General features: G+C 44.5%; 3 protein-coding genes across 3 annotated transcripts in view; 1 reads left to right on the top strand and 2 right to left on the bottom strand.

Annotated features, from left to right (window-relative positions):
- Nucleotides 1-14,857, top strand: part of LOC148123655 (vomeronasal type-2 receptor 26-like) — a 247,112-nt gene that overhangs the window by 82,464 nt on the left and 149,791 nt on the right. The window lies entirely within an intron of this gene.
- Nucleotides 11,719-14,857, bottom strand: part of LOC148123656 (vomeronasal type-2 receptor 26-like) — a 148,485-nt gene continuing 145,346 nt past the window's right edge. Inside the window, exon 7 of the transcript XR_015740599.1 lies at nt 11,719-11,923. The gene's annotated coding sequence lies outside the window, so the exon portion shown is untranslated. The remainder of the gene's footprint in view (nt 11,924-14,857) is intronic.
- LOC148123661 (vomeronasal type-2 receptor 26-like) lies at nt 12,063-12,776 on the bottom strand. The gene has a single exon (XM_087919117.1). The coding sequence runs from the start codon at nt 12,774-12,776 to the stop codon at nt 12,096-12,098; it is 681 nt and encodes a 226-aa protein (XP_087775243.1). The 3' UTR covers nt 12,063-12,095.

Raw genomic sequence — 14,857 nt, 5'->3', positions numbered from 1 at the left:
CTATTGCTGTCCACATTGTATTGAATCATTTATTTTTTTTATTTTTTTATTTTTATTTATTTGTCAATTGTTTACGAGATAAGTAAAAGTGTATACATAATTATGAATACATGAAATGAGTACATATAAGAAAAATAAAAGAAAAATAAAAGAAACAATAGGACAGGGACGGTAGGCACGTTGGTGCGCTTATGCACACCCCCTACAGACCTCTTAGGAAAGGGGTGAGGTCAATAGTAGACAGTCTAAGGTTAAAGCTTTTGGGGTTTGGGGAAGAAACTACAGAGTCGGGTAGAGTATTCCAGACATTGACCACTCTGTTGCTAAAGTCGTATTTCCTGCAATCAAGCTTGGTGCGGTTAACCTTGAGTTTGTATCTGTTGTGTGCTCTTGTGTTGTTATGGTTGAAGCTGAAGTATTCATTGACAGGTAGGACATTGCAATGTATGATTTTATATACCATGCTTAAATCAGACCGAAGACGGCGTAATTCAAGGTTTTCTAGTTCTAGAATTTCAAGTCTGGTGGCATAAGGTATTCTACAACGAGCAGAGGAGTGGAGAACTCTTCTTGTGAAATATTTCTGGACTTTCTCAATTGTGCTAATATCAGATACGTAATGTGGGTTCCAGACTGATGAGCTGTATTCAAGTATTGGTCTAGCAAATATTTTGTATGCTCTAGTTAGTAGTGTGATATTACCAGAGAAAAAGCTATGTAAGATTAGGTTAACTGTTAGTGTTTGGGGATAAACCCCTAGCAGAGTGTGCAGCAGCAGTCAAGCCAGGCAGCCAAATGAGAGTGAGGCTGGGCCCATGAGTATACACACACTTGAGACAAAATACACTGTTTGTGGTTTAAATAGGTATTTAATTCATACAGAGATTAAGAATAGTCATTCAGTCCATATGTCAGTATCCAGTTTATCAATTCAGTCATCAAGTCCATTTACAGTAAATACAATGTCCTTATCTGCTTGTAATCTTCTCTCTATGATACCTTTCTCACCAAGACAATGCTGAATCCTCAGCTCACTAGGCAAACAGTCCTTGTGTTCAGGTGAAATGGTATCTGGCACAGTAGCCTCCAAGGTAAGCAGATAGACGTTCCAAAAACAGCAGGCAGCAGACCAGGAACAGTAACCAGGTGCATCCAGAAGCCGGACTCAGACAGTTGCATCCAGAAGCCGGGGCTATTACGTTTCCCCTCTACCTATATGGCTGCCTGCAACCGCACCCACAATGACATTGCAGTTTCTTGTGCTTAAAGCTACAAAGCACTTAATCCTAGGTTTACATATTTATTCAACCCAAACCAGTTGGAGTATTCATATACCCAACATTAACAACTCTTAATGCCTTTTTGGCTATGTAGTTGCAGTGGGCACTAGCACATAGATCATTAGAGGTGAGTATTCCAAGGTCCTTTACAGAGCTTGGATCATCAACAAGATCTTGACTATTCAGCTTGTATTTTATTTTCGGATTTTTTTTGCCAATATGTAAGACAGAGCATTTATTTGTTGAGATTTGAAGTTGCCATTTGTTTGACCATTCTGATACACAGTCAAGATCTTTTTGAAGGGTAGCAGTATTGTCTGTGGTATTGAACAGCTTTACATCATCAGCGAAAAGAACGCAGTTGCTCTTAATATGATCACAGAGGTCATTTATGTAGAGTATGAAGAGAGTTGGTCCTAGAACACTGCCTTGGGGGACACCACTATTGACAGGTACAGAATTTGATAGGACACTCCCAATTTTGACCATTTGGAACAACAGAGAACTTACACAAGGCTGTTATTTGTGGATTATAGTTCTGTCTTTAACATCATTCTACCCAACAGGTTGTTTCTTAAAATGTCTAATTTAGGTATAAATCAGAAGATTTGTTTATGGATAAAGGATTTTCTGACAGATAGGCCACAGTCAGTAAGGATGGGATCTCACCATTCTTCTACTCTGATACTAAGCACAGGAGCCCCCCAGGGTTGTGTGCTAAGCCCCTTCCTTTATTCTTTGAACAACATGACTGCACCCCATTGTATAACACCAACACAATTATTAAATTCGTGGATGACACAACAGTGGTGGGGCTCATTAATAAGAACAATGAGTCTGCTTATAGAAAGGAAGTACAAGGGCTGACACTGTAGCGTAAAGAAAATAATCTTACTCTTAACATAAAAAACCCTAAATAATTTATAATTGATTTCAAGAGGAAGAGAGATGTACATTTACCATTGTACATAAATGGCGAGGAGGTGGAAAGGGTTGGTAGTTTTAAATTTTGGGGCACTTATATCTCAGAGGACCTCTCATGGACTATAAATGCTAACATGCTTGTAAAGAAGGCACAGAAGAGGCTGTACTTCCTGAGAATGCTCAGGGAGATAAATCTATCTCAGCATCTACTTCTGTCCTACTACTGCAGCACCATTGAGAGTGTGCTGACATACACCATTCTTGTAGACAAACAAGCTCTACAGAGAATCATTAAAACTGCCCAGAATAACACTGGGCTTCAGCTACCATCCCTGGATGACATCTTCACATCTCGCTGCTTAAAGAAGTTGCACGATATTCTCAGAGACTCTTCCCATCCTGCTTACAATCTTTATGAACTGTTCTTCTGGCAGAAGATACAGAACAATTAAAACTCAGACCACATGTTTTCTGAATAATTTTTATCCCAGAGCTATAATTGTACCTAACAATGAACTTAAGGACCACCATCTGTGAGCTGTTGGACATTATTACTTGTTCGGTTGTGTGGATGCTTGTGTGCTTTTAGGAGGCAGGGAATTTTGGTGGGTGGGAAGGTGTTTGGGGATTGACATGTGTGTGTGCATGTTGAATCTGGTCTCTGGGTGTTATGTGAATTTCATTGTATGTATATTGTGTATATATGTACAATGACAATAAAGAATTTAATTTAATTCAATTAATCTACAATTACAAAAAACTCTCACTTTTTCTACCATCCAGGATTTTTTTCCTAATCATCAAAACCAGAAATCATGTGCATTTATTTATACTTTATTAAAAAAAAGGTTTATAATTGGTTTCTGATCAACTATAAGTGTACATTTTTTCTCTAATCAAAGGAGTTAATATAGACATCTCCACACATTCCACCATCTTCACTAAGTATTTCTTCAATGCTAGCAATTTCAAATCTTTCCAAGAAAAAAAAAAGGAAAAATAAACCTTTTCCCCAAATACCAGTCTAATTTCAGCCATTGATATATTCCATATTTTTCAGAGTATAAAATACTCCAAAGTATAAGACACGCCTAGTTTTTGGGGAGGAAATCAAGAAAAATTCTGCCTCTGCTTCTGAGCAATTTGCCTCCTTGCAGCAAACCCAGATTAGCTTCAGCGCAGCCTGATTAGCAAAAGCAGCTGATTGTCAGTTGGATCTGCCTCTAATGATCAGCTGCTTCAGACTTGAGGGATTGCCATCACCTATTGCCGCCTCTGCGCACCCGATTTTTGACCTTTGCATCCTGTTTTCAGCCTCTGTGTGCCCTATTTTCAGCCTACACACACCCCATTTTTGGTCTGTTTCAGGTGGTGGGGATCAGAACAGGTGAAAAATGGGGTGCGCAGAGGCAGAAAATGGGGCATGCAGAGGCTGAAAAGATGATGCCAAAGGCAAGGAGACAGGTTACCTTCATGGGTCGGCCAATGAAAAGTAGGGAACAAAGGAAGGAGAGGAGAAGGGAGCTGAGGAGAATGTAGGAGAGGCTGCAATTGTTCGCTTTGACAATGGGAGTGTTGTGGTACTTCAGGAAAATTCCTAGGATGCAGATTGTGGTGAAGGAGAGCACAAGGGTCACTGTGGCCACTGTGGCCCCCAAATTGCCTTCATAAGATAGGTAACTGATGGGTTTAGGAAGGCCTGACTCACGGTCTTTGTTTGGGTAATGAACATCTGGACACTGAAAGCAATCGCCCATATCTGAAAAGCAAAAGTGTAAGTTAAATCATGATTATTCTGACATGTCTGTATATTCTCCCCCATGAAGAATACAAAAAAGCTCTTTGAAATTGTATATCCATTTTTTCTCTCTTCTTTGTTTTAATACATTATGACAGAAACAGATAGTTCTTGACTTACATTTAGTTCATTTAGTGACTGTTTGAAGTTACAACGACCCTGAAAAAAGTGACTCTTTTTCACACCTATGACCATTGCACCATCCCCATGGCCAGGTGATCAAAATTCAGAGGCTTGGCAACTGGTTCATATTTGTGACAGTTGCTATGTCCAGACGTCATGTGATCACTTTTTATGGCCTTTTAACCAAGCTGCATTCTTGTTATATTTGTTTGGGTTAACCCATATCTGCGTGCAGAACTGCACTGTTTCTTCCTTATCAGGTAATGACTGATTCACTGGAGGTTCTCCATTGATGGATTGATAGAATTTTCTGATTGGATTGAAATTGGAGGTTCTGCCTATAATTTGCAATTTAAGCTTCATATCTGCTAATCTTTTTGGCTACTGGTATTATTTGCTGCTTTATTATTTTCAATGCTTCCTTGAACTTTTTTGTTTCTAAGTGATATTTCTTGATTAGGTATTCTTTGGTCTTCTTGTACTTCAGATTCTTTTCTTTCATCTATTTGAACTTGCTTGTATATGATCTCAATTTGTTAATCTTATTTTCCAATCCCATGTTTTATTTTAGTGGTGCACTGTTTAGATTTTTTTTCTTCTCTGTTGATTTTGCATCCCAGGTATTCAGTTACAACTGCAGCTGTGCTGCACATTATTTGATTTGTTTCATTCGGTGACTTGGTGCTTATGCTTGATATTGTAGTATTTGCTTGTGCTAGCTGTTTCTTTAGAAAAAAGCTTCAATGCAGGCAGCCTTATTCTGTTGTTTTTGTGCTGTTCTAGATGCTCAGTTATTCTTTGTTTCAGTTCTTTTACTTCTTTTGTTACGGGGTTTTGTAATCTTTTTGTGAGAGAGGAGTGGGTGCCTAGTTTCTAAATGAAAACAATTGTATGTCTCTGTTGGATTCTTCTACTACAACTTTCCCTGGTTTGCCTCTATATTCTGAATTACTTCTGGCAAGGCCTAGGTTTCTTTGCTCTGGTGAACTTTGGCAGTTCTTCCAATACTGTTTCTTTGAATACTTTATTTAGTATTTTGAATTGACATAATACTGATCTGCTAGCCTCTGTACTTTTATTTCTGATTCTGGGTGTTGTTCTTTCCAGAACATGTGCATTCATTTCAAATATCCTCTTTTTGTTGGGCTTGCTCTTATTTTTTTGTTTTCAATCACTGTATATTTGTGATGGGTAAACACTTTTTCTTCCAGTAGTTCTGCAGCTGATGGTCCTGGTTGCTGAGCAAACTGTCCTGAGTCCCATTTTTCACCAGATATCCAGGAACTCCAACATCTAGCATGGTCCTTGTTAATCCAGTGGCATCCCAGCCAGTATAGCTTTCTGAAATTTACATTTCACCATATATTTTTTTTATGGGAGAGGCTGTCAGTGTGTGCTCCTTTCAAAATCCAAGAAAGAAATACCCAGACTCCATGGATCAGAGCAAAGTTATTCTTTTACTGGAGAATGAAAAGGAAGCTACAAATGGAATTCCGAAACTGAGAATTTGGCGCGCAGATCACACATACAAAGAAATGGAATTGTTCCCACCCCTCAAAATCCAGAAGTCTCTTCCAATTAAAAGTTCTGAATATGGTCATGTGGGCATCTTCAGGTGGTGATGAGGCCTCTGTCCGTTGACCTTGACATATTTTGATAAGACTTCGCAGCTGCGCAAAAAGGGATAGAAGCTAGCAAGGAAATGGAAAGTTGAAAAGAAGAAATCATACACCCCCTCCTTTTTCTGCTCACAGTAAAGGAATGCAAAACACCTCCAGCTCTCTTCCCCCCCACAATTACCCCTCCCCCCGTTGCTAATGACAGCCGAAAGAAGTAAGCCTAGCAATAGAGAAGATATGGGAGAAATAAATAAGATAGATAGCAGTTAGGGTACCCGAAGAGATCTTGAGGCTGACATTCGGACCCCCCTAGAAAAAGGACATTAGTCCCTGTAAGAGAGAATACAAAGATACGTTAAGCATTGCATACATTCTTATGGTTTATCAGGATACTTAGTATAAAATTTCTTTAGCAGTTCAGGGGCCCTAACGTCTTTTTCGTTCACCCAATCAGCATGGGATGGGGGAAAATGTTTCCAGGCTACAAGATATTGTAGATGACCCCTCCATTTCCGAGAGTCCAAAATCTCTTTAATCTCGAAGTGTTGTTCACCCTCAATCAACAATGGGACGGGGGGATCAGTCTGGGTCGGTCTCAATGTACAGGTATGTTCGGGTTTTAGCAGGCTAACATGGAAAACAGGATGAATGCGGCGAAGAGTTTTTGGTAGAGTCAATTGAACCGTCACAGGATTTACAATTTGCTCAATAGGGAAAGGCCCCACGTACTTAGGACCTAACTTTTTTGATTTCTGAGTGGTTTGCAGATATTTGGTCGAGAGGAATACTTTGTCGCCTACTTGATACGACTTTTGTGGGGCTCTCTTCTTGTCCGCAAACTTCTTATGGGATTGATGCGCCTCGTCCAGAGCTTTATGAGCGACTGGCCAATTGAGTTGAAGTTGAGATATCCAGTCATCCAATGACTGGATATTGGGTTTCTCACGAGGGAGTTCAGGTATGGGTACAAAATCTTGCCCCGTGGCCACTTTGAAGGGGGTAAAACCAGTACTGCTGTGGACAGAATTGTTATATGCCACCTCTGCAAAAGGTAGTAGATCCACCCAGTTGTCTTGCTGATAATTTATGTAACACCGGAGATATTGCTCTAACACCCCGTTTGTTCTCTCACAGGCCCCATTAGTTTGGGGGTGGTGGACGGAGCTTAAACCCTGGGTGGAGCCTATTAACTTCAAAAATTCCCTCCAGAAGTTCGAAGTAAATTGAACCCCTCGATCTGCTATCACACGTTCAGGGACACCATGCAGTCTGTAGACATGTATAATGAACAGTTTGGCTAACGACTTCGCCGAGGGAATCTTGGAGCAAGGAATGAAGTGTGCTTGCTTGGAAAACAAATCGGTCACCACCCAGATGACTGTGTGCCCAGCACTCTCAGGTAAATCTACTATAAAGTCCATAGAGATTTACTTCCAAGGGGCAGTTGGTCTGGCCACAATCTGCAACAGACCTGGCGGCTTATCAGGAGGTCTCTTGGCTGAGGCGCAAACTGGGCAGCTTGCTTCATAAGTTTCAATGTCTTTTTTCAAAGAGGGCCACCAGAACTGCCGTTTCACCAGGTGTAAGGTCTTCACGAAGCCAAAATGACCTGCTGCCTTGGAGTCATGAGTCTGTTGTAACACTTGGCTCCTCAGTGTTTTTGGTACATACAGCTTCGCACCCATCCAGGCTAACCCATCTCTAACAGTGCAGTTATTCACATTTGCCTGGAACCACTCATCTGTTTTCAGAGCTTCTTTAAATTGTTCGATCAAGTCATTGGGCAGATCTGCCTCTTGTTTCTTCTTCTGCGCTCTGGTGACCACTGGTGCAGCCAGCTGTGTGGTGGGCACAATCGGACTTATCACTTCTTTTCGAACACTGTTGTATTGAGGCATTCTAGATAAAGCATCAGCCATAAAATTCTTTCCTCCTGGGATGTATTTCAGGAAGAAATTGAATCGCTTGAAGTACTGGGCCCACCTAACTTGCTTAGGAGATAATTTCCGAGGCGTTTTTAAAGCCTCCAGATTTTTGTGATCAGTCCATACCTCAAATGGGTACCTTGCGCCTTCCAGAAAATGCCTCCAAGTCATTAGGGCCCAACAGACTGCAAAAGCTTCTTTCTCCCAGATGGCCCATCTACGTTCAGTGTCAGATAATTTACGGGAGGTGTAGGCACACGGTTGTAGTGTCCCCTTCTCGTTTAACTGAAGTAAGACCACTCCTACAGCCACATCACTCGCATCAGCTTGGATCACGAAGGGGACATCCATGTCTGGATGCTTTAGCACTGGTTCTGCAGCAAATAGTCTTTTTAGCTTCTCAAAAGCGGTTTGGCACTCCATGGACCAACTCAACGGCTGGCTGGGCTTTGGCTTCGCTTCCCCCTTCATTTTTAGGAGGTTGGTGATAGGCATGGCTATTTTAGCAAAACATGGGATGAATTGCCGGTAAAAGTTGGCAAATCCAAGGAAACTTTGAAGTTGTTTTCGGGTTCTCGGTGGGGCCCAATCCAATACGGCTCGTACCTTCTCTGGGTCCATCTCAAGACCCTCGGGTGAGATACGATATCCCAGGTAGTTGATTTTTTCTTGGTGGAACTCACATTTGGACAATTTGGCGTACAATTTGGCAGCACGCAGTTTGTGCAGCATGGAGCGTACCAGTTTCACATGTTCGCCTCTTGTCTCCGTGTAGATAAGGATATTGTACAGGTAGACCAAAACCCCCTTGTATAAATGTTCGTGGAGCACCTGGTTGATCATTTGCATGAAAACGGCTGGTGCCCCCTGTAGGCCAAACGGGAGAACATTGAACTAGAAGCAACCCATCGGGCAGTTGAATGCAGTTTTCCACTCGTCCCCTTCTTTAATTCGGATTCGGTAGTAAGCCTCCCTCAAGTCCATTTTCGTGAAGATCTTTCCCTTGGCCAGGTGGGCTAACATGTCCTTCATTAGAGGAAGGGGGTACACGTTCTCCACAGACACCGTGTTCAAGTTTCGATAGTCCACCACCAAGCGCTTGGAACCATCTTTCTTCTCGCGGAACATCACAGGGGCCACCACTCGAGGTCTGGCAGGTTGGATGAAACCTCGTTTCAAGTTCTTGTCGATAAACGATCTCAATTTCTCCAACTCCCTTGGGGTCATCGAATACATCTTTGGCTTCGGGAGTGTCACCCCCAGTAGAAATTCAATGCTGCAATCGGTTGACCGATGGGGAGGGAGCTCATTGGAGGCCTCTTCGCTAAACACCTCTCTTAGGTCCCAGTTCTCTTTTGGGATTTTCTCCTCCCCTTCTATGTGCTCGGCCCCTGCGGAAGCTATCTCAGTAGGGGTTTGGGGCTTCGGATGGGGATTCTCCCCAGTTCCCAAGGGGGGTTTGCTCCTCCCCTTCCGGAAGTCGGTCGGTACGAATCCGTATCCACCCCTCTCTCCAGTTCACTTGGGGATTCCATTTCCGAAGCCAGGGCAATCCCAAGATTAGGGACTGTTCCATCCCGGGAGCCACAATAAAACACAGGGTCTCGCTGTGGGTTCCCATGGTCATCTCTAGGGGTTCCGTTATAAAACGTGCAGGGCAACCTCCCACCTCAGACCCATCCAATTGGCAAAAGGATATGGGCGTTGTCAAATTTCTCAGTCCGATGCCCATGCCCTTAACTACTTTCATGCTAATTAGGCACCTCGTGCACCCCGAGTCCAATAAGGCCAGCATTTCCCCCTTGGTACCCGAGGTGGGCACCCTTAACTTAATTGGGATGGTAAGGGCCCCCCGGTTAGGACTTACCGGGATGTCGTCTTCCGAGTCGGTCTCACTCTCGTCGGGAGGAGTCGGAGGTCCCAGCTCTTTTTTCGCTGGGGGAGCGACCTCTACAGCCTCCCCTATCTTTAGCCTGGTTTCACGAGGCCTGGTTGGGGAGGTTTCGGGCTTCCTTCCTCGGCCCCGTCCTTTCATTGGATCTGGTTTGACTCAACAATCCGCAATCCGGTGGCCCTCCTTCCCACAACGAAAACAGGCAGTGGATTTGGCCCTTGCCGTCATCCCTCCCTTTCGGGGTTTAGGGGTCTCTCGGAGCCGGGGAGGGAGCAGGTTGCTCCATGCGGGGCCTCCTCTGCGTCTGCTTCGGGCTAGATCTATTTCCACTTCTTCCGCTAGCAAGTACCACAACTGCAAGTCATGTGGATCCCTTCTGGAGATGCACATGTGGTATACCTCTTCATTTAGGCCATCTTTGTAGGCTTCTATTAGGGCCTCCTGGGACCAGCCTCGGATGCGGTATGCCAGCTGTCTGAACTCTTGGGTGTAGTCAGCAACTGATCTCCCCCCTTGAGTTATGGTTTTCATTCTGATCCTGGCCCTTCTATCCGCCAGAGGGTCTTCAAACCTCCTCCTCAAAGCAGTCATGAAAACATCGAGGCTTCGCAGTTGGGGGGAGTTATCATTATACAAAGTCACCACCTAGTCTGCTGCCAACCCCTCCAGGGTCCTGGTAACACATCTTACTTTGGCTGCCTCAGAGGTGAACTCCCTTTCATATTCTGCCATATAGCTTCCAATCTGTACCAGGAAAACCCCCAAATCCTTGGGATTTCCTCCAAACTTCACATCTAAGGAGGGCAGGTGGCATCTTCTAGGCATTACCCCCACTGCTGGGGCTCCCCAGGCGGCGGCTGGTTGTTGCGCTGGCGTGGGCTGGGCTAAGGGGGTGGCGGCAGCCTGACTTCCCCAGGCTGAACTCGCTCCCCTTTCCCCCTCATATATTGGAGCCCTGCCGGGTTTCTCAGAAGCATCCTTAAAGCTTTTCCCAGCTTGATCCAGCCTGCATTCCGTCTCCTCCCCCTCTTGCCACAGCAGTTCCCTCGCACCTCTTTGACTTACAGTGATTCCAGGAGCGGGGGGGTCTTCCGGATCTCTCCATCCAACTCCTAACGACCATCTGGGCATCTCAGCTGGAGTTTCTTCCAGAGTAAGGTCAGCTAACAAGTTGGCGGCTGGCATCTCTGGTAACAGCATTGGCTGCCCCCCCACCGCTTTCCTGGTCATCTTCATCACCGGCTGGAGATGACATGATGTGAAACCCCCTTGGAAGAAAAATTGGTGTTTTCTCCGGGTGGGCTGATGGTGAGTTTCGGAATAATGTCAATGTGTGCTCCTTTCAAAATCCAAGAAAGAAATACCCAGACTCCATGGATCAGAGCAAAGTTATTCTTTTACTGGAGAATGAAAAGGAAGCTACAAATGGAATTCCAAAACTGAGAATTTGGCACGCAGATCACACATACAAAGAAATGGAATTGTTCCCACCCCCCCAAATTCCAGAAGTCTCTTCCAATTAAAAGTTCTGAATATGATCATGTGGGCATCTTCAGGTGGTGATGAGGCCTCTGTCCGTTGACCTTGACATATTTTGATAAGACCTCGCAGCTGCGCAAAAAGGGATAGAGGCTAGCAAGGAAATGGAAAGTTGAAAAGAAGAAATCATACACCCCCTCCTTTTTCTGCCCACAGTAAAGGAATGCAAAACACCTCCAGCTCTCTTCCCTCCCACAAATACCCCTCCCCCCGTTGCTAATGACAGCCGAAAGAAGTAAGCCTAGCAGTAGAGAAGATATGGGAGAAATAAATGAGATAGATAGCAGTTAGGGTACCCAAAGAGATCTTGAGGCTGACATGCTTCATGTACAAATTGTAGAGTGGAAAATTAAAGGGCTTGAAAATGGCTATTTTATTTCTCTGGTTGTTGAAAGGAAAAAAATATACAATGGAAATTTCTTTACAAACTTAACTTTTTTATTTACTTTTTTTTGCTGTGAAGTACATACAATCCCAAACTGAAATACCAGACAGCTGTTCTGCTGAATTCTTTCTGCAAAGGAGGTTTTATCAGGAAATCAAGAAAGACTCATATAAGAGGGATGAAAATTTCCCTCCTCAGTTGGGAGCCACTCAAACACATCATCATTCCGGCATTTTTAGGGAGAGGATCAGGCAACTAGGCTGGTGTTTGGTTCCCACAGCTTCATCCTGACCACTTTTCCTATACATTTTCTCACCACCCACCCACATGTTTAGCTCCTGTCAGTGGGAACAAGTGCATCAATCCTTTTTTATAAGGTATCATGTTCAGTAGCTGTTGCTGAACAGCTGAATTCCTCTGAATTTTACAGTCGTCTCTTTAGCAATATTTATTGAGATGGGAGGGAACTGCAAGAATTCCAGTCATTCAATGATTCCCCATTTTGTAACATACAAATATCATTTTCTTTGTCTCCTGCATATTATCTATATGGAAATCAAATAAAGGAAACATGAACAATTCTTCCACTATCATGATGATGTTATATCTCATGTTTTTACATTTGTTCTGGCTGTGAGATTCTCCTTTGTGTTCAGCTCTGGCCTCAGAAGGATAATGTAGCACTTGGGGACGAAGATGCAGACCAGCAGACCAGCACTGGAGGCCAGGATGGAGAAGACCTGCACAGCCACCATGTGTTTCCCTTTGATGCTCAGGTAGGTGGGCACAAAAGTCACCCAGACACTGCAGAAGACCAGCATGCTGAAGGTGATCAGCTTGGCTTCGTTGAAGGCCCCAGGCAGATTCCTGGCCAGGAAAGCCACCATGAAGCAGACGGCAGCCAGGAAGCCCATGTAGCTGAGGGTGACGTAGAACATGACAACCGCCCCTTCGTTGCATTGCAGGATGATCTCTCCAGGCTGGGAGAGGAGGTCTGAGTCAGGGAAGGGGGGAGAAACTCCCAGCCAGATGGAGCAGATGATCACTTGGATAGCAGAACAAGACAGGATGATGGAGTTGGCCAAATGCTTCCCCAACCATCTCTTCGCTCGGTTTCCTGGTTTTGTGGCCAGAAAAGCCAGCACCACCATGATGGTTTTGGCCAAGAGAGAAGAAACGGCAACTGAGAAGATGATGCTGAAAACCGTTTGTCGGAGAAGGCAGGTGGCTTTCCTTGGTTGACCAATGAAGAGAGAAGATGACAAAAAGCAAAGCAGGAGGGAAACCATTTTTTGGGATGGATTTCTTAATATCTCCAGAGTCAAAAAATAATTGTATCACTTTTTTAAAAAAGATAGCTACAATATATTTTTGATAGGCTATGAAATTGAGGGAAGCTTTGGACTTGAAAGATTTCCTTTGTAATGTTCACAAATATTGATAGGAACCTCCATTACCAGAGGAAAATAATGAATCAATTAAGCTTTCTAGAGAAACTTACGTGCAAGATGGCAATTCTTGTCATACTTGCTTCAGAGGTGGCTGGCATATCAAGTGACTGTTGCAAATAATTTGGAATGGCCATTGGAGCAGTGGTGATACGGGTGCAGACACATACAGGCATAACTATCCATGCCACCACATTGTGTATCTCGTACATCAGCAACACCTTTTCAGTGTTCCTCAAAGGGAACCCATGTAGACTGCATTGCAATCCTCCTTTGAGGAGATGGACCTAAAACAATTCCTCGTGTTTCAAGGAACTCAGGTGTTCCTAGAGAAGTAAATGTGGAAGGAAGGACACATCCAAGCTAAAAAGAAGAAATATTTTCTCTGGCAGCTTGCCCAATCTTCCACTGCTACCTCTCTCTATCCAGCCCTTCCTTCACAATCTTTTTGCTCTTCTGTTTAGATAAGAAATGGGGCATTTCGGAAATAAACCAGAAACTAATTCAGCTTAAAAGTGTGTTTTAATTCACACTTTCATGACAATGCTCTGGATGGATCCAGTTCCACCAGGCCTCCCATTTTCCTCTGGTGTCACCCACCTTTCTGAATGGAGAAGGTCCCCTCCGGACAAGGAACACAGTTGTAACAGCAAACTGGCTCTTCTTCTCGAGCCCTCTTGACAAATCCAGGATGACAACTTTCCACACATTCAGACTGAGGAAAGGACTGAGCAGGAAAAAAACAAGATTGCCAAAGGAAATGTGTTAGGACTCTCCGTCCATGGAAAATGGAGGTAAAAATGGATATTAGACAAGATATTAGATATTAGCCTCTGGTCTTCACTTAAGTAAAGACAAAATCTCTCACTATTTCCAAATGGTTGGAGATAGAACTTCTGGAAGATTCTTCCTTTAGTTCCTCTCTTTTGCTTTTGGCATCTCACATTTATTAAATAGGAAAGTATGGAGAGATGGAACCAGGGGTGGGATTGTACTGGTTCTGTCTATTCTATAGAACCGGTTGTTATGATTCTGCACAGTTTGGAGAAATGGCAAATTGCACCACTGACTGGCCCCGCCCCTCTCTGCTCGCCCCTCCCCTCTGCTCCCAGTCAGTCCTTATCGTGCATGCGCGGCATCACCTGCAGCCTGCTTTTGCCCACTCGCCAGGCCAGCCATTGCTGCATGCCTTCCGCTGTGGCCCTGCCTGATCTCCCTGGGTGAGGGAGGCTCTGCAAGCTCTGGGGCCCAGTCGCCTATCTGCCACTGCCGGTCACCTTTAACCCCCCACCCCACTTGCCTTTTGCTGCCACCACCCGCCGCCCTCACCCCCAGCAGGGAAGGCCCAGTATCTGTGGTGAATACAGGCGGGAGATGAGATGAAGACTGGTGGGGACCAGAGCTACATTTTGCTGTACTGGAAGACATGTGGAGAGGCTCACGTTCTCCTACTGCTGGGAGAGCAAGAGAGTCTTTCCCGGCACAGCTCCGGGTGGCAGAGAGAAACAGGATTCAAGCGGGCTGCTTCTCTGCCGCCCAGAGGTGCCCGTTTCCCTATTGGAGAGGAAGTTGCAAACTTTTCGCAGTGCTGGGAAAAACTCTCTTGCTTTCCCAGCATCAGGAGAACATGAGTCTCTCCACATGGGATTAGCTGGGATTCACGCAGCTGCTGGACCCTGCTGGCGGTGAGGCAGAGGTGTGGGGGAGGGAGATCAGAGAGCATGGCCCATTTGCCTACCATCCCTTCCCTCTCCTGCCCGCAGCCCCTTTGTTGGACCCAGAATAATCATCCCTGGTTGGCCCTGGAACACCACCTGGTTGCACCCATGTAGGCAACAGGCATTGTCATTTTGAAGTTGAGGGAGAATTTGGAGAAGGAGGTGGAGGGTCCTCCAGTGGATGGTACAGGAGTGCCATTGAGA

Source organism: Pseudonaja textilis, unplaced genomic scaffold (assembly GCF_049901715.1).
Source record: "Pseudonaja textilis isolate UNSWEBS1 unplaced genomic scaffold, rPseTex1.2 PTEXSCF26, whole genome shotgun sequence".
Lineage (NCBI taxonomy): Eukaryota > Metazoa > Chordata > Lepidosauria > Squamata > Elapidae > Pseudonaja > Pseudonaja textilis.
Note: the sequence above shows the minus strand (reverse complement) of the source record. Positions and strands in the feature narration are given on the sequence as shown.